Source organism: Sciurus vulgaris (genome assembly GCF_902686455.1).
Source record: "Sciurus vulgaris genome assembly, chromosome: 14".
Classification (NCBI taxonomy): Eukaryota; Metazoa; Chordata; class Mammalia; order Rodentia; family Sciuridae; genus Sciurus; species Sciurus vulgaris.
The window spans coordinates 76,460,048-76,478,258 of record NC_136475.1 but is presented as its reverse complement, the minus strand read 5'-3'; the positions used below and the strand labels follow the sequence as shown (position 1 = coordinate 76,478,258).

The 18,211-nt window shown below is 49.6% G+C and overlaps 1 protein-coding gene across 1 annotated transcript in view; it reads left to right on the top strand.

Moving 5' to 3' along the window:
- PLB1 (phospholipase B1) overlaps nt 1-18,211 on the top strand; it is a 138,197-nt gene that overhangs the window by 85,364 nt on the left and 34,622 nt on the right. Inside the window, exons 28-43 of the mRNA XM_079110503.1 lie at nt 1,852-1,956; nt 2,075-2,170; nt 2,300-2,371; nt 3,438-3,476; nt 4,004-4,064; nt 4,848-4,906; nt 5,849-5,922; nt 9,965-10,008; nt 10,531-10,639; nt 12,145-12,196; nt 12,581-12,661; nt 13,230-13,295; nt 14,101-14,201; nt 15,486-15,567; nt 16,197-16,301; nt 17,593-17,688. Of these exons, the coding sequence (XP_078966629.1) occupies nt 1,852-1,956; nt 2,075-2,170; nt 2,300-2,371; nt 3,438-3,476; nt 4,004-4,064; nt 4,848-4,906; nt 5,849-5,922; nt 9,965-10,008; nt 10,531-10,639; nt 12,145-12,196; nt 12,581-12,661; nt 13,230-13,295; nt 14,101-14,201; nt 15,486-15,567; nt 16,197-16,301; nt 17,593-17,688 (1,242 nt within the window). The remainder of the gene's footprint in view (nt 1-1,851; nt 1,957-2,074; nt 2,171-2,299; nt 2,372-3,437; nt 3,477-4,003; nt 4,065-4,847; nt 4,907-5,848; nt 5,923-9,964; nt 10,009-10,530; nt 10,640-12,144; nt 12,197-12,580; nt 12,662-13,229; nt 13,296-14,100; nt 14,202-15,485; nt 15,568-16,196; nt 16,302-17,592; nt 17,689-18,211) is intronic.

Here is an 18,211-nt window from a genome sequence, read left to right as displayed (position 1 = left end):
GCATGAGACCAGAGACCTGGTCCACAGGAGACATGGTGCATACCACTGTCATGACTGCTCCTGGGAACTTGAGACAACTGCTACTCTTGGAGGAATGGATTTCGTGGTGTCCCTGAGACACGTGGGTGGGGTCCCTGGGTGGGGAAGCCTCATTCTGTGCCGATACCCTCTCTGCAAGAGGGGTTGGAAAAGTGAGCCTTTGTCTTTTCTAGCTTCTCCAGTGGGAAGACTGCTTTTCCTACAGTGGGGAACTAAAACCTAGGAAGTCAGTTCAGATGCTGAGCACTCAAAAAGAAGGAGATATACAGTTGGTCTTTCATATTTGCAGATTCCATTTCTGTGGGTTCGACCAACCAGAGATGGAAAACACTCAGGAAAAAATATCATTTGTTCTGAACATGTACAGACTTTTTTGTCGCTGTTCATTCCCTGAACAATACAGTATAACAACTATTTCTACAGGATTTACACTGCATTCAGTATTCTAAGTAATCTAGAGGTAATTTCAAGTATATGGAGGATGTGTGTAAACTCTTTGCAAATACTGTGCCATTTATGCAAGGGACTTGGGCATCCATGAATTTTGGTATACCTGGGGAATCCTGGAATCGATTCTCCCACAGATAATGAGAGATGACTATGTTCACCAAAGTGGTCTCCTAGACCTCTGTCAATAGGCCAGCTGTTCCCAGGCCTGATCTTGTCCTGGAGATGTTCAGATGTCAGTCACATGAGGCCATCACAATCTCTCAGAATCATCTCACTCCCTACTCCCTGCAAAAGCTATGGTTCTCATCATTCTCCCTAGAGGTGACCTTTGCTATTAATAATCATAGTAATTTCTTTAGCACTTACCATGTGCCAGGGGCTCTGCACATTATTTCTTTCAATTGTCCAACTATGAGCCTTTGTGACTGATCTATAGGAAAATCAGTAGCATTAGAAAGACCCTAAGAGATGATTTAGACCTTAGCCAACATCCTCGATTTACAAATCAGAAAAGGAATTCAGAAAGGGAAGTAGCTTGCCGAAGGTCACACAGCTAGTTAGCATGACAGCACCTTCCTCTCCACTTTGGAGAAGCCACTTTTTCCCTGCCACCCCACCTCCATGACTCTCTCAAGACTTTGCCTGTTACCGAGGAGACTGGCCCAGGAGGTCAAGCATGAGTCTTCTCCAGCACAGGGGCTGTCTTTCTGCTGACCCTGGGAAAAGACAATGAGTGCCTGCTGACTTCTGATGTGACCACGCAAATGTTCCCAACTTCCTGACTTCCCTCTCTGGCCAGAGTCTGGGCCCCAAGTGCCATAAATCCTGGTGAGCAGTGAAATGGCAGAGTCTGGTAGAAGTGGGAGCTTTAACAGAGCCCAGGGAGCAGCTGTGAGGATCACTGCTCTGTTACCCTCCTGGATGGATCTGAGACCCTCAGAGCAGCACACATGTGCACACACATCCTGTGCACAAGTCACACGAATATGCACTAAATCTTGTTGATTCACCTTTGATTTTTCTGATTAGCCAAAGTGCCACTTAATCAAACACCACCACCCCCGAGGCTTTAATCAGGATAGCTTTAAAAGGGGGTCAAGCTGATAGACTTAGTTTTTTTCTTACCTGTCCCTTTCCACAACCTGAATCAAGTATATAGAGTTGCGGCAGAGGTGGGGGCCGAGGGATGTGATTAGGGCTGATCCAAAAGTGAGCACTCTGGCTCTTGATCAGTTGAGATTTTACTGAAGTCTGATTTTACCCAACAGCCAGATTCTGTTTAATTCTGTGTCAGGAAGAGATTGATCAAGGGCCAAGCAGATGCCCAGAGGACCGCTGACTCATCTTCTTTTCCCTCTGCAGGAGGGGACTCACCAGCTGATTGACAGTGGGCGCTACGACACCAGGGAAGACTTCACAGTGGTTGTGCAGCCATTCCTTGAAAAAGTAGACATGCCAAAGACCTTGGTAAAGAGAGATGTGTCCAGGATGACTAGAACCCACAGAGGGCTCACAGCTCTCTGAGTGTCAGTGGTACCAGCTGAAATCTCTAAAACTGCCTCTTTTTTTTCTGCCTGGTGACCAGGAGGGTTTGCCTGACAGCTCCTTCTTTGCCCCTGACTGTTTTCACTTCAGCAGCAAGTCTCACGCCCGTGCAGCCAGCGGCCTCTGGAAAAACATGGTAAGAGGGCTCAGGAAGGAGAAGTCCTCCAAGTCCTGTTCCCTTGTCCCCTCTACCCCTAGCCTGCATCCTGACCTCCCGCTCTGGCCGCCTCTCTCTCACTCCCCATCTTCCTGCTTCTTGGTTCAGCTGGAACCTGTTGGCCAGAAGACGACAAGGCACAAGTTTGAAGACAAGATCGATATCGTGTGTCCAAACCAGGTATAGTGAGAAGCACGACCCTGCGACACCTCCAATTACAGCATCTTTTCCAGGTTCTGGCTCTCATTAGGCTTCTCAGTTCATTTCACCCCAGTCCCCACTCTGCCCACTGATCCAACCCACTCAATGCCCCAGGTTAACCATCCAAAATAACCCCTCTGGTTGACCCCAGTGACCTGGAGGCTCTGGAGCATTCCTATCTGCATGGCAGGGAACTCTGGCATAAGTCCAAACTGGACACCACTTTTTGGGGCAGGCAAGGAGAGCATGGCAGCCACGTCCAGTTCTCGTATTGAAGGCTCAGAGTAAGAGAGAACTCCAGGGGCAGATGAGACAGAAGGATACCCAGTCTTTATGTACCTCCATGACAATCTGGGAAGAGCAAGAAACAAAGAACTAGAATGATATCAATTGGATGGAGTATGGAGACCAGGTGGTAAAATGGAAGCTGGAATTATGAGGGCAGACACTAAGCAGGAAGGAAATGTGGAACTAGACCCCTGCCCACACACTGTCAGAAAGATTCTTACAGCTCTGCAGCTGCTGCCCTCACCCCCAGAAGTTCCTCTCTGTACCCAGAAGGGTCCTAGGCAGGACAATGGGAAGCACTGGGCTTGTGTGGGAAAGTACCAAAATCTGAATTTCTTGCATGGGAAGAAAGAAGGTCATGTGGCCACAGGATAGGGTCAGCATGGGAAAACAAGGGAGCCCAGAAAGTGGAGACAAGGACTTTAATTACAGAAAGAGGTGCACCTTGGGAAAGGGATGGGATGGAGAAAGAGAGGCAGCTTCATATCCTCGGTCAGTGGGGTGGCAATGGAGGGAAGATGTAAGCCTTCTTGGGAGTCACTGGAGGGTCTGTTTTAAGACTTGGTGCTAGATTTGGATTGTAGAGGCCCCAGTGCATCCTGGGAGGGAACCCCAGTGGCCAGCCTGGCTGGGAGAACCTGGGCCCAGAATGTAGAGCTGGGGAGGCCAAGGCTGTACATCCAGGTAGACATTTATTGCAGGTTGGTAAACAGAGAAGGAAACCAAATGTGCTGCTGTTATGTCCCTCCTCCCGCAGGTCTGGCCATTTCTGAGCACCTACAAGAACAGCATGCAGGTATCTGCTGACTGGTTTTTTTGGGCTCACCAGGCAGAGTTGTGGGAAGGCCCTGAGCAGGAACTGGCTCAACAGGGTGGGTAGGAAAGTGGGCAAGAGTTCCCAACAGGTAGCCGGGGGATGGGGAGTCGCCACACCTTCAACCAGGGTGGAGGGCAGAGTAAAGTCCACCTCTAATAGCTGGACAGGCAACCAGCCAATCAAACCACAGCCCATCAAGACGTAATGGAGATACCCGTCCTCACAAAGCTGGGACAGGAGCGGAGGTTGTAGGCGCAGTCATTTGTTGAAACTCCGAGACTTCATTGGCTGGAGGCAGAGTCTGAACTAGATAACAAATTATCTCAAGCTGGCTGGTATTCAGAATCACCTAGGTAACCACCTTCAAATGCCCTTTTGGGACCCTTCCCCAGAGGTAGGACCTAAGAACCCTTAGTTTTTAAAGCCCTGTGAGTGTGTCTGATACCCAGCCAGCCTCTCTGGTCCCTTTCAACTCTGAGATTCTACGATTCATTCTGCTCCCTTAGGGCCACGGGACCTGGCTTCCATGCAGGGACAGAACCCCTTCTGCTTCACCCCCCACCTCAGGTACGCCCCTACGCACAGCAGGACCCAGGGCCCTTTCACAAGGACTTACTCACCAGCAAGCAGTGTGGCCAGACTTTTCATAGCTAACTGCACGGCACGGCGTGACTAGGGCTTGCTTTCTGTCTGGAGTGTGTACCTGCTTTACCTTTCTGTGACCTATGGCACTGTCATGCTGGGAGCTGTTTGCTTCACCCTCTAAGAGGGGCACAGGTGGAGAAGCACGTGAGGTCACAGGGGGTGGCTCAGAGGGTGGTGTAGCTCAGAGGGTAGGCCAGGGTTTGTGACCTTAGGCTCTGTAGTCACTACAGCAAGTAAGACCTGGAAGACCCCTTGGGCTTCGGAAGAGACTAGGTGGGAAGAAGAGCAGGGGAGGGAAAGGCCGCACATGATTTAACTCAGATTCTCGTTGGAAATCCTGAACCCAGCTCTCGGCGGGCTGTAAGCAGGCCCTGTTTCTCACCTCTGATGGTCCAGTGCCTGTCTGGCCTCAGCTGGCCTCTCGCAGGACCACTGGCACTAAAGTGGTAGATCCTACCCTGTCCGTCCTTCCTTTCCCCTCCAGCCCTTGGTTTCTCACCCCTCTCCCCTAACATAGGTCTGGGATTAGTTATAGGGAAACTCTCCGCATGTACCCTCTGCTCCTGTGGCAGTGCAGAAGTCCAGTCCTGCATGGTTCAAATGTACATGTAGGTTGTGTTTCGGGTCTTGCTCGAAGCAAAAAGCACTAGACTCTGACTTCAGCTTCCTTCCTGCAGACTTAAGAGTGTCCGCTTATCTTTCTAGTGCATGCCCTGAGGCCCGCAGATATCCAGGTTGTGGCTGCTCTGGGGGATTCTCTGACTGTAAGGACCTTGGGCCTTGGGATGCTTGGGCATAGCTGGGTCAGTCCCGGGTCCCTTTCCTCCTCCTTCCAAGGCCCTCACTGCACAATCTTACTCCTTTGTCCTAGCTCTGTCAGTCCAAGAGAGTGGCAATGATTGAATTTTGCAATTACTTTTTCAAACGGGAGTACAGGGGAGATCTTTTCCAGGGATGAACTGAAATGTGTCAATTATTACAGGTTTGAACACCCAACAACACTTTTTTAATATATGCAAAAATATGTCAGTTTGACTCAAAATGCTAAACCTGCCTGTGTGGGTGCTCTTTCCCCTCTGGATTATGCTTGATGATTCGTTCCAACCCCCATATCTATTTCCTCTTTGCATGGGCACAGGAAGCAGCCAGGACTCCTCAGTAGAGAAAAAAGCTCTCCTCCTGACTGCCCAACCATTGGTCCATGCTGCCATCCCAGAGAACCACTCTCCAGCAGCACTCTTAAAGCTTTGTGACTGCCTTGTGGAAGGTCCTGGAGGGAAGGAGGAGAAATGGGAGATTTATGAGAAGTCTGTCCACCACAGTGACTCAAGTCTATGAGTTCTTCATGTTCAGAAAGGACTGAGAAGCATAAAGCTGGGAACAATATTATTATATTATTACACCTTTTGTAAAGAACTTGAGTTTTCAATAGAGTTTTTACAACTCTGATCCTAGGGGGCCCCCCAAATCCCCCTTTGAGCAGGGCTTGTCCTTAGTTCAGTGGGGAAGCAGCTATCCTCAGGGAAGGCACAGAGCTGGCAGAGAGGGTCCAAGGTGGTAGCCTGGGTCGCCTGGCTCTGGATCTCATGCTTTGCTCCTTCTGCAATGAGAGCCCTGGGAATTATGTCTTTGGAAGCCCTGGGCATTCAAAACCTCCCTTTTCTCTGACATTCTGCTTTTCCTGTGGGTTTCGTATGTTTCCAAAGGCTGGCAATGGAATCGGCTCCGAACCAGGTGACCTCCTCGATGTCACCACACAGTATCGGGGACTATCATATAGGTAATGTTAACCCTTGAGATTTTTCCTTCCCAGAGTTTGCCCGGGAGGTTGGCGGGGGAGGTGGGGAGGGGAAGGGTAGTTCTGTAAATACATAAATCCCAAAGAGTAGAGACTAGGTAGGTCTGTAAAGGGCTTCCAGAAGGAAAACAGATTTCTGCAATGTTGCCATTGATTATGTTTTTATTTTTAAATTGCACAGAAAAAGTAAACCAAGGTTCTTATCAGACTCCTGGGACAGAAAATCCAACAGGAAATGTACCCGAAAGACACCAAATCCCTGAGTCTCCACCTGCCTGCTTCCGTGTACACATGTGCATGCCGATGCTCCTCCATCTCTGTCTGCATGTATTTATTCATGTCCTTCTGTAGCTGTCCCTTTGCCTTCACATCTATGTACACATCTGTACACAAAACTTCTGAAACCCACACACACTTCAGGAGGAAATGATTGAGACAAAGTCACAAGCAATGGGCATCCCTGAGCCCGCCTGGTGCTGCCACAATGCTAGGGAGCTCTTTGTGCCCAGTTAGTAAGTGTCCTTTAAACATAGAAGACACCCAAGCACTACAGGACTGGCAAAGAGGAAGTGATCGATCCTACCAGCAGGAGAGACAGGAAGGCTTCCCAGGGATGCTGATATCCAGGACCTCTAGGAAAACGAGCCACTAGACAAGCGGAAGGGGTGAGAAGGGCAACCAGATGTGGGAGTAGAAAGTGTAGGTGTCAGGTGAGCAGCGGGTGTGGGGATTCCTAAGATTCCTTCTTTCCTAATAAAATTGGTGTTCGCGTCTGCTTCCCAGTACTTGTCAAGTAGCTCAGACTTTATCTGGAAAAGCAGCTAGACCAAAGGCAGCCACGAGGGGGCAGAGCTGATGAGCGGTGGGCTGCACGTGAAGGGGCTTGCCCCCTGTATTCTTCGGGGTGAAGTCATGTGGAATATCTTAGTCCCAGAATGAGAGGGCACAGGGTGGGGTGATCAGGACTGTGACCGTTCTCTGACCAGAGCTGAGGACAGTCCCAGAGAGAAAGGTTTTCCAGGGCAGAAGAGGCAGCATCACGGAGCCCATGGCCACCCACGGGGAGGACAGGGTGTCCTCAGCACAAGAACATAACCTCTCCTCCCCCAGAGCCAAGGTCAGTGCCTTCCAGCTCCCAGGTCCCTGACTTTCCACGTGTCCTCAGCCCAGTCAGTGGTTTGAGGACAAAACAGCCTGGATTACTCCCCACGCCCCCAATGCTACTGAGACTAGAAGAAAAAGAAAAACCAGAGGAAGAGAAAGCAGGCTTGTTACAAGGCAGAAAAAGCACGGGGTTGTGGCGACTGCTCTTGGTCTCCACTAAGGACAGCAGTGACCTTACATCTTAATGTGGGAAAATAGAGAATGAAGCAGGCAAATCATACAACAGCACCTCGTGGAGCCACCTGGAAAAGTGAGGTGATTGGCCCAATTTTACAGACTGTTCAACTCCCTGGGTTCCTGGGGTTCAGGTACAAAGGCAACCTTTGGCTCAAAGTTTCTCTCTGCAGCCATGGAAAAATGCAGTCATTGCTCTATTCCTTCTGACGAGTGAAATGACTGAATTTTCTAGTGCCAACTCCAATACCCCATGTTCAATGGCTGCTTTCCCTTTAAACCCTTTATTTGTCCCAAATGTTTCAAATATCTGCCCCCAAATGTACCTGTGCTAAAGATGGGAGCTCCAGGTCAGTATTGAGAGACAGCTTGACTCATGGTAGACAAGACAGATGAGTGTTTCTCAGAATGTGTTCCATGGAACTTTAACTCCATCCAAGAGGGAAAATTCCTTTGTATTATTGGAAAGCACAGCTTACCCAATCCTTCCTCTGGAGAATTCATATGTATATTAGCACATTAAAGACTCTGAGAAGTACTTCCTGAAGAAATCTCAGTTTCCTTTGATGGAGCAATTCCCGTAAATCCAGAACTCTTTGTAATATCTATTAACATCCCCTGGGAAATGTCTATGACTGATCTGAGAAAAGTCATTTTCTGGAGCCATTAAAGCTTCTAGATTGGAAATAACAGGCAATTGATGATTCCAGGTAAGGTAAGAATGTCGTTTGGTCCTCTTCCACCAAAAGTGGACCTCATAGAGTTAGGGGAGAAATACACCCAGGATTCTTGGGGGATGGTGGTTATGAGCAGGACCTACAGAGGAGGTTTGGCTGTGAATATTTCAAGGCCCCTTGACCTGTGAGATCAAGCACCAGTGGACTCTTCCAACTTCCCCTAGCTTCCCCAACCATCATGGCTGGTCAGAGGTCTGTAGAGTGCAGTCTTTTTTCTTCCACTGAAATACATTGACTGGTTTGGGATCACTCAATGGACCAAAATAAAATTTACTTACCCCCCCAAAAAATGCATTTCTTTGTTTTTTTAAAAAATCTTTTTTAGATGTTGATAGACCTTTATTTTATTCACTTATTTACGTGCAGTGCTGAGAATCAAACCCAGGGCCTCACACATGCCAGGCAAGTGCTCTACCACTGAGCCACAACCCAGACCCCTGTTTTCTTTTTTCTTTTTTTTTAATTAAGAGTTTGATCTTACATTACTAAAACCCCTTCAACTAAATCTTCAAGCATCCACTTTTCTGTGGTGCTCTCTAAGTGAACAAAACCCAGTGTCATGTAGATTGCGTTCAGTGAAGGGCCTCGTGAAGACTAGCTATTTGACATAGTTCCACTTACTGTCCTGTTTTCATAGTTCTGCTCAAAATGGCAGCTTCGTTTTCTTCCTCCGTATTTACTGATGTGAGTCATCTTTAGTTCTCCTAGATCTTCTCACTCTAAAATGACATCAGGGAGACATTTTCTTATGGATTGGTCTTCATCTGCCACAACCAAAATACCTTTAAGCTAAAAATGATAGTAGAAAGTACTCGATGTGTGTGTGTTTCCATGTGTGTCCACGTTTATGAGTTTATTGAGGGGGGAAGGAAGCAGAGTTAGAAGCAGTGATTGGAGACCATGTATGGATTCAGTTTCCTTTCAAATGTAAAATGCTCGGATTTGGCGCTTTGGGTCCAAAGGAGGAAGGATCAGGAAGCAACTAAAACAGCAGCTGCATGCAGAATTGGAAAAGGACCAGAAGAAGTGCAAATGCCCGACCATAGGCCGTGAAGGAATGTGAGAGAGAGCAAGACAGAAGGGCAGGGCTTGTTTCAGCTTCTTCTGTCCACCACCTGGGCTGCTTACTGAGCCTGTGAACTAAGCCCTGACCAGCCTGGTACAAAACAGTCAACTTCATTCCAAGCATTCCTTGAATGAAGAACAACTGGCACTGATTCCTGGCCTGTCTGTCAGAAGTCTCTCCTGGTGGGCTGGAGTGCTCTGAAAACCTGTTGTCCTGGAGTCACATCCTGGGATTGAGAAAAGAAGCACAAAAGAAAACTGACAATAAAAACCATACATATGAACCTCGGGTTTTGTTTAAATAGAAATATTTCTTTCTTTGCCTCCTGTACATTGTACTCAATTTAGACAAGTAAAAGGAAATGAAATCTTCTAGAACATGTCTGAAGGTTAGTTAGAGGAAATTAGATGGGGCATTGGAAAGCAGTGAATGTGGCCTCCCTTTGAACCTTCCAGTGGAATGTACATAATTCTGGGCAAAGAAGAGATTTTCTAAGTTCTAAAGGTTTGGAGCTCAGGTTAGGTTTTAGTTATCTTTTGCAACTTAACTAACCTCTGTGTATCTCAGTTACTCACTCTGTAAAGTGGACATAGTCACATTTACCTCATAGGCTTGCTGGAGACGAGAAAAAAAAAAAAAAACAATGTAGAAAAACTAATCTATTCTCAACTAAGGGCTCTCCCTCTTGATTTGGTGAAAAGAAACAGCTTTTTACCTTGACATCCTGGATTTGAGGGGAACAATCCATTGGTGAATTTAAAATTGTCTTGGGATCCCTCAAATACAAAAAGATGAGTCTGGCGCGCTGTGCAGGTGCTGATGGATTCTTTGTTAAACTTAGGTATTGACTCTCTCTCCCTCACTGACTTCTTACTCCCTCCAGTTCAGGCGGGGATGGTTCCCTGGAGAACGTGACCACCTTACCTAGTAAGTAGCCACCAAGGTCTTGAGTTGCTCATTCCTTCTGACCCACAGGCCTCCTCAGAGTGCCTAAGAAAGAAAAGACAATGTCTCCTCTGGCCCACCCTGACGTAGGAGGGGAGGTTGTGGGCAGGCAGCTGGAGAAGGGGAATGAGCACTGGCTTTGGGGCCAGTGGCTAGATTCAAGTCCGTCCCCTATGTGCTTGTGGGGTGACCAAGAGTGAGTTACCAAACATTAAGAGCCTTAGTTTTTTTTTCCAACTGCCCAGGAGATGCTGAGACAGATCAGACAGGAGTCCATCATTGTGAATTGCAAAAAGATATTTTTCAAGTGAGATGCTCCTGCTGCAGGCTGTCCCTGTCATCAAGTCATTTCAGCTTGTATCTCCCTGCAAGCCTGTGGCCTCCCTGCCTTTCCTCAGGAAGCATGAGGATGATGGTGCAGCCCACTGTGGGGACTCCGGGCTGGAGGAGACATCTGCCTTCCCCCCTGAGCTCTCTGTGCCCTGTCCACCCCTCTTCTTTCAGATATCCTCCGGGAGTTTAACGGAAACCTCACAGGCTATGCAGTGGGCATTGGTGATGCTAATGACACACATGCATTCCTCAACCAGGCTGTTCCTGGAGCCAAGACTGAGTACGGAGTGGGGGATGGGCAAAGTGGGGGAGCAGAGGAGGCACATAGTCCCTCTGAGATCCCATTATCCAACTCTGTGCACAGGGGAAGTTTGTCTATCCACCACAGTGATTTCAGAGGCCAAGGCCACTTTCCCTTCTGTCCCTGTGACCAAGGCTGCAGCAGGGAGGCTGGTGGGACCATGCCTTGGGCAGGCTCTCCACAGCGTTGCCCACGCCCTGCCTTCATGGGTGGCATTCTCTAAGAACTGAACTCACTGACCAACTTTCCCAGTTTTTACAACTTACCTCAGCATAATGGTGCAGGAGAAATCCATTCTTCCCAGAGCCTCAGAAGTGGCATTTCCAAAAGTTCAGGCAAGGCCCACTTAACTGATGGGCAAGCCAGAACCTCAGCCCAGGAGGCCTCTGGGCAACAAGGTATGTCAAGAACTGAAGTGGAGATGCCCAAGGCCACTGAAGCACATCCGCCTGGCCTCTGGTGACAGTCTCCAAAGGGGGCCCTTTCCCTGCTCCTGGAGGCCCCAGAAGCCTGGGTCTCCTGCTCCAGTCATCTGAGCCTCTGTCACATGGTCATCTACTAGCTCAAGCCTATACCCTCTGGTTGGTGGGCAGAGCCCCCAGATATGCTCAACCAGCCTGGGAAGACTCTTCCAGGTAATAGAGCAGCTCAGGACGTGTGGTCCCACCACATTCCAGGAGACAGTCATTCCATGGGTACATCACTCAGGACCATAAACAAAAAGTGGGGGTCAGGTGCCCAAGACCAATTCCTTCTGTGAATAAGAAACCTAGGCACGTGCAGACTACATGTTTACTCCCCACCTTCTAAAAGAAGCATTTAGATAAATTTACAAAAATAATATATTTAACATGAGAGAAAAATCACAGCCATTGGGGAACACAAAGAGGAAACAATTTTGTCTGTGTGAGCATTTTTTTAAAAATCTTTTTAGTTATCAGTGGGTCCTTTTCATTTTATTTATTTAAATGTGGTGCTGAGAATCAAACCCAGGGCCTCACATAAGCCAGGCAAGCACTCTACCACTGAGCCACAACTTGGGCCCCTGTGTGAGCATTTTTATGGTTATTAGGCTTGAACATCAAACTCCTGGCAGCCAGGCAGGAAAGAGGAAGCATGAGAAAACTTTCATAGGTCTAATTGCAAAATCCATAATCTTGCAAGTCTTTCAAAAGAAACAAATAGTTTCTTAGCATGGAATTCTAGAAGTCATTTCACATGTAGACGGGGGATCATGAGCAACAAATGGGATTGGTCATACCTTCAACTACAACTTTAGGACAAACACATAACTGGCTTTTCAAATAATAATTTGTTATAATGACTCTCTAGCAGAGGCAAGTAGATTCTGGTCTCTGAGCCTCAGGATCTCTGCCAGCTCATGTAGTGGGGATGATATCATAGAAGCTTCTAGTTTAGATCCTTTAGGAGGAAAAATATGGGCATGTTCCACAACAGAAGGACTGATTTTCTCCCTTTCTCAGGCAACTTGTGAGCCAAGTCCAGACTCTGGTGCAGAAGATGAAAGATGATCACGTGAGTCAGATTTAAGGTTGCTTATAAGCATTGATTTCCTAGCTCAATAAATTTGTCCCCAAATGAAATGATCTACCATGTAAAGCAGTGAGCCCCCTGTCACCAGAGACACTCAAGCAGAGGTAGTGCAGACCCCTGTCCGAAGATGTTATATCAGTGGGGAAAGGGTTGTTGCTGGTCACAGTGACCTTGAAAGTCCCTCCTGATGCTAAGATTCTGTGCTCTATAAATAAACCTCTAAAGTTCCAGCAGCTCTGAGCTTCTGATTCTATGATTTCAAGTGGGCGAGGAAGTCACAGAAGGTTGAATGGATTTCCTAGAGCTGTGATGTTTTTGTTTGTTTATTTCTTGGAAATCATCAAGCATCTCCCTCCCTCCATGTAGAGAATAAATTTCCATGAAGACTGGAAGGTCATCACAGTGCTGATTGGAGCCAGTGATCTATGTGACCACTGCACAGATTCGGTAATGGGGGTGGGGTCTGTGCCTACTCCTTGCTCCTGACTTGGACTAGGAGATCCTTTCTGAGAACAGTGCCTAGAACCAACCCTAGGACTGTCCAACCACACCTTTGTCAGTGCACACACACACACACACACACAACTCACACGCGTGTACTTGTGCCCACCCACTTCTTACCCTACCACCTCAGGTTCCTAGAGCCATCTTCATATCCCAGGTGGCAAGGCAGCAAGTGGCAGACCTATGGTGCATCTTCCCCCCTCTCTTATAACTCAAGAACCCAGAGAAGGAACTGCAGACCCCACATAGTTGGGAGAGGACACTCTACTTTCTGCTCCTGAACTAAAGCTCTGGCTGAAGGCTCCTGTCTTCTGGCTGGTCCACCTCTGACAAAAAGTGACAGTGAGCAGTCACCTGTTCATCCCAGATTCTGATGTGCTGAGCTAGTCACTGCTGGAGGCCACAGCAAGAAGAAGTCCCCGGGGCTGGGGCCAGAAGGGGAGCCTACAAGTGCCCCCACTACGCTCTCACCCAAACCAGCAACTCCTCTTCCTCCCTTGTCTCTTTCCAGAATTTGTATTCTGCAGCCAACTTTTTAAGTCATCTCCGCAATGCCTTGGACATCCTGCATAGAGAGGTGGGTGGGGGCTCCCGGGGGCAAAGAGGACTTGGGACAGAATTGAGGAAGTGCCCCCTGCCTTTAAGGAGAGAGCCAAGAGCACAGGCTCTCTCCCTGCCAGAGGTTGAGGTCCACTCCAAAGCAAGCTTCGTGCCATGTGGAGTCAGTCCAGAAGGATTCCAGTTTTGAAGAAAGGGAGGCAGTGTGTCCCCCAGCCCTGCCCAGGACATTCCTTGAAGGTAGCAGCTGAATGGCATGTAGTCTGGACACTGCATTCTGAGCCATTACAGCAAGCCCCTGTCTGGTTCTGCACCCAGGCTGGTGTCCCCCTACCCTATTGCCATCTCCTGGCAAGGACAAGTTGCCCTGGCTGCCCAGGAGGGTGTATTATGACCCTTAGATGCTCTGCTGAGTGGCTGAGTCCCTGTGCCTATGCAGCAGAGCTAGGCCAGGTTGGGCTAGCATGAACTGATCCAGGGCTAGAGGCCTGGCAAACAGATCCCACGTTTCACCAAACATAGAGCTAACATGTTGGCTCACTAAATGATGCTGGACAGAGCTGAACTCCAAGCATCGGTTGTCCAGCTCCAGGAGGGACTGCTTGTGCTGCACCCCCTGGGCAACACCCTGTGCCTCGTGTGATATACAGCCTCTGGTGTCCTAGGCAGTGGCCCTGGGTGGATTTCTCCCAGAACTGCAACCAAGGGATAAACTAAGCCGAAGGTCTAAAGGGACCTCGTGGCTGGCTCCCACCTCTCAGGAATTCAGGGCAGTGGAGGAAGAAACCTGGGAGCCCCTGGCTCATCTGTAGCTTTGCCCTTAGGTGCCCAGAGCCCTGGTCAACCTCGTGGACTTCATGAAACCTAGTGTCATCCGGCAGGTGTTCCTGCAGAACCCAGATAAGTGTCCAGTGCAGCAGGCCAGGTAGGCAGTGCTGACAGCCCCAAGCTGGAGACACCCTTATATCCTGGTGTGGCCCACACGCAGCAGTGATTCATCCGGGTCTTTGTGACTCGATCTGTCTGTGTGTCCACGTCTGTAAAAGAATCATTCCCTTCTGGGAGATGGATCTTTGACCCTGCCCCCACTCACCCAATCCCAAGGTGCCAGATAGGAAGTTCTGTGACACCAGTAGCTACAGGGCTGGTGTTTGAGAGACAGGGTAGCCCAGACTATGAGGGGGTAACATCTAGGGAGGTACAAATATGTGGTCAAACATAACAGGGAGAGAAGAAACCCATGAGTCAGTTACTGATGGGGAAGAAAAGAACGGGAGGGACACGCAGGACCTTGAGACGGGCCTGTGTTGCTGCCGCCCCCGGGTGGCGGTTCTTGGTGTATCTCATTGTTCTTCATACTTACCTCCAGCGATTGAACACATCGCGTGGAACCTACTGTGCTCCAGGCACTGTGCTGAGTGCTTTAGAAAAGTTGGTCCCTGACTTAGGGTTCTTGACTTTGTGATGGTGCAAAAGCCATTCACGCACAGCAGAAACCATACATGGAATTCCGAATTTGACCTTTTCCTGGTTGGTGGTACCAACCCGCTCAGGTAGTACCGCCCTCTCTGGTGCTTCTGGGGACAGCGGTGGACCACTGCCCACTCTGCAGTCACGAGGGGAGACAACCTCCGTGCTACAAGTGAGGGGTCGCTGAGCTGGGATGTGGGGGTTAGGGGCGGTCGGCGCATTTCCCACTTAACATTTCACCCTACCAACCGCTTATTGGGATGCAAACCATCGTGAGTGGAGGAGCATCTATAATCGTTCCTTTAACATTAAGTACATATGGCTGTGAAGGAATTCATAATAAAGCAAAAGGAGACGGGCATGGCACCAAAGGAAGTGTCTGAGGGTATGAGCATCAGAGGCCCCCAAACTCCTCCCAACACTAGTGGATGCACTTTTTATTTTTTGAAATCGAACACTGCATCCTTTTTGCCTGACCTCCTCCACTCTGCATAACCTGTTGCAAGCCTGGCACCTGCAGTCCGGTACTGGTACTGGGTGAATATGGGCCCAGGCAGAACCGGACTCCGCCCTGGGCACTCTCCAGTACCGCTAAAACCTGCCCTGGGCAGGTGCCTCGGAGCCTCAAGGCACATGTGCTTCTAAACCAGGGGTTGGGTGACCACTGCCCCCTGACCCCAGTGGCCAGGGGCTGCCCTGAACCAAGTGTGGCTGAGTTCTGCTGCTCCTCTTTGGGCAGCATTTTGTGTAACTGCGTTCTGACCCTGCGGGAGGACTCCCAAGAGCTGGCCAAGTTGGAGGCCTTGGCACGAACCTATCAGGTGAGACAAGGCAGGGCACCGCTCTGCGTCTTCTCCCCCGTCACTCTGACACCCAGGCCCCTGGGGAGGGAAGGCACAGGAGGGAAGAGCTATTCAGGGGTTGAGGAGTGTCACCCTGGGCCCCTTCCTCTGCCTCACCTGGTTGAGGGTCTCAGGTGCCCTGTGGGAGTTTTCCCAATGGCACCCAGCGACAAACTTTCATGGCTGAGCTTAACCCAAATCTTGGCCACAAGCCCTGCATGGCCACCAACCACCCTCGGGGCCCAGCTGCTCTGTCCCTCCCATCCGCAGCCCCCTTGCTCCCAACCCCCGGCCCACCCACAGAAGGCAGGCCCAAGAAGGGAGGCTGCAGCCTGGAGGCCTGGGCCCTCTGGAGTCCCTTCCCAGCATTCTGTTCCTTCCGGGACTTCCTACCTGGCCCTTCAGATTGCAGACCACCTAAAACCAAAACGAAAGCGTGGTCTATCCAAATTCTCTGGAAAGGGGTTTGCCATCATGCACATTTGTACGCTGGAGGGCTGGGCTGCTCATCTCTGCTGTCCAGGGAGATGGGGGCAGGGAGGGACACGGCCCACACCCTCCCTACCCGACCCCATGCTGAAGGGCCCTGTGTGTGCACGTGTCCCCAGAGCAGCATGCGCCAGCTGGTGGAGTCGGGCCGCTACGACACGCGGGAGGACTTCTCTGTGGTGCTCCAGCCCTTCTTCCTCAACATCCGGCTCCCCGTCCTGCAGGTATCCTCCTGCCCGCACCACGGGGCCCAGGGAGGGCTGACCAGGTGCCCTCAGAGGAGGACATTCTAGGCTGAGATGCCACATGCTCCCGTGTGTGTGTGTGTGTGTGTGTGTGTGTGTGTGTGTGTGTGTGTGTGTAAAATGGGAATGGCACGGAGAGCTCTCCAGATGCTGTTCTGGCAGGTTCAGTGTCCATGAACACCTGAATCACATTCCTAGAGGCAGCCCGATGTGGGATGTCCCCATAGCTCCTGAGAACAGCTCCATTGTGTTGAGCTCTCACTACATGCCAGGCACACGCCACAGCTGCCTTCAGAGGTATCATTGTCCCCACATAACAGGGTCGCAGAGATGGAAGGTGTCCTGCCCCAAATCAGATAGGGTATAAGGGACAGAGAGGCCAGATTCAAAGGTATCCAACTCTGCATTATTAACTGCCTGCTATGCGTATTGTCTTTCTCTCATACATCCCTTTAGTTAAAAAGTAAGGTTCTGGCCAGGCCCTGTGGTGCATGCCTATAATCCCAGTGGCTTGGGAGGCTAAGGAGGAGGAGGCCAGCCTCAGCAACTTAGCAAGGCCCTAAGCAACTTAGGGCTGGGGATGTAGCTTAGGGGTTAAGTGTCCCTGGGTTCGATCCCCAATACCAATAAACAAACAAACAAATAAATAAATAATAGGGTTCTGGTATTACATTTCCACCCCCGTACACACTCTTTGCTTGGTGCTTCCACTCAGAACAAAAGGGATCTGCGAATGGAGAGATAAGGGCTTCATCCCCTGAGCCTCTCTTAACTGGAGGGAAGGCAGAAGGAGAGCGCTCTGTGCATCCCACATGCATAAGACAGGAGCTGGAGTCAGGTGGCACCCTGCCCTGGTTTAGACTTTGTCGAGGCCTGCCCAGACCTTGGCTTCCTTCTGCCATGGAGACCAGCTCGACCAGTGCGCTGAGGCCTGAGAAGTGGCTTTTCTGACCTAGCTGGTCAAGAGCCCTCCTCCATGGCGTGGGCTACGGTGTTACACAAGGTGCCTAAAAATAAAGAAGCATTTTTTTTTTTTATTAAATAAGGGAGAATGTGGAGCCAGAAAGAAGGGAGGGAGGGAGGAATCACCTGAAGCTATTCGTCTGTGGGATTGTGCTCATCTCTCTCTTAAGATGAGCAGGTCACATAGGGCCCTGACCTGGAGCACTCCCAGGAGGGCAAGGGGTGGTCAGTCCCAGGGCTGAGACCAATGGGCTATGACTCCCTCTAACCCAACAGAACCTTGAGAAAGTGTATTTGTCTCCTTCAGAATGGGCGCCCGGATACGTCCTTCTTCGCCCCAGATTGCATCCATCCAAATCAGAAATTCCACTCCCAGCTCTCCAGAGCCCTTTGGATCAACATGGTAAGATAAGTGAGTGTCCCTGGGGCTCTAGACTACAGCAAATCTCCAGCGCCTCTAGAACGGGGCCAGGTCCAGAGCAGCAGTGGCTGGTACACCTGTAGAAGCCTGTAGAATGGAACAGAGTCTTTTGTTGTTGTTGTTGTGCTTTTTAGATATACGTGACAATAAAATGTGTTTTGGCATATTACACATACATGAAGTATAACTTATTCTAATTTAGGATTCCACTCTTGTGGTTGTACATGATGCAGAGTTAGCCTGGTCATGTATTCAAATAAAAGGCTAGAAAGCTGTGTCTGATTAATTCTACTGTCCTTCCTGTTCCCCTCCCCGCTCCCTTCCCTTCGTTCCCCTTTGTCTAGTCCAATGGACTGCTAATCTTCCCCTCCCCACCCTCTCTTGTTGTGTGTTAGCATTCACATATCAGAGAACATTCAGCCTTTGGTTTGTGGGGATTGGCTTGTTTCACTTAGCACAGTAGTCTCCAGTTTCATTCATTTACTGACAAATGCCATTATTTCAT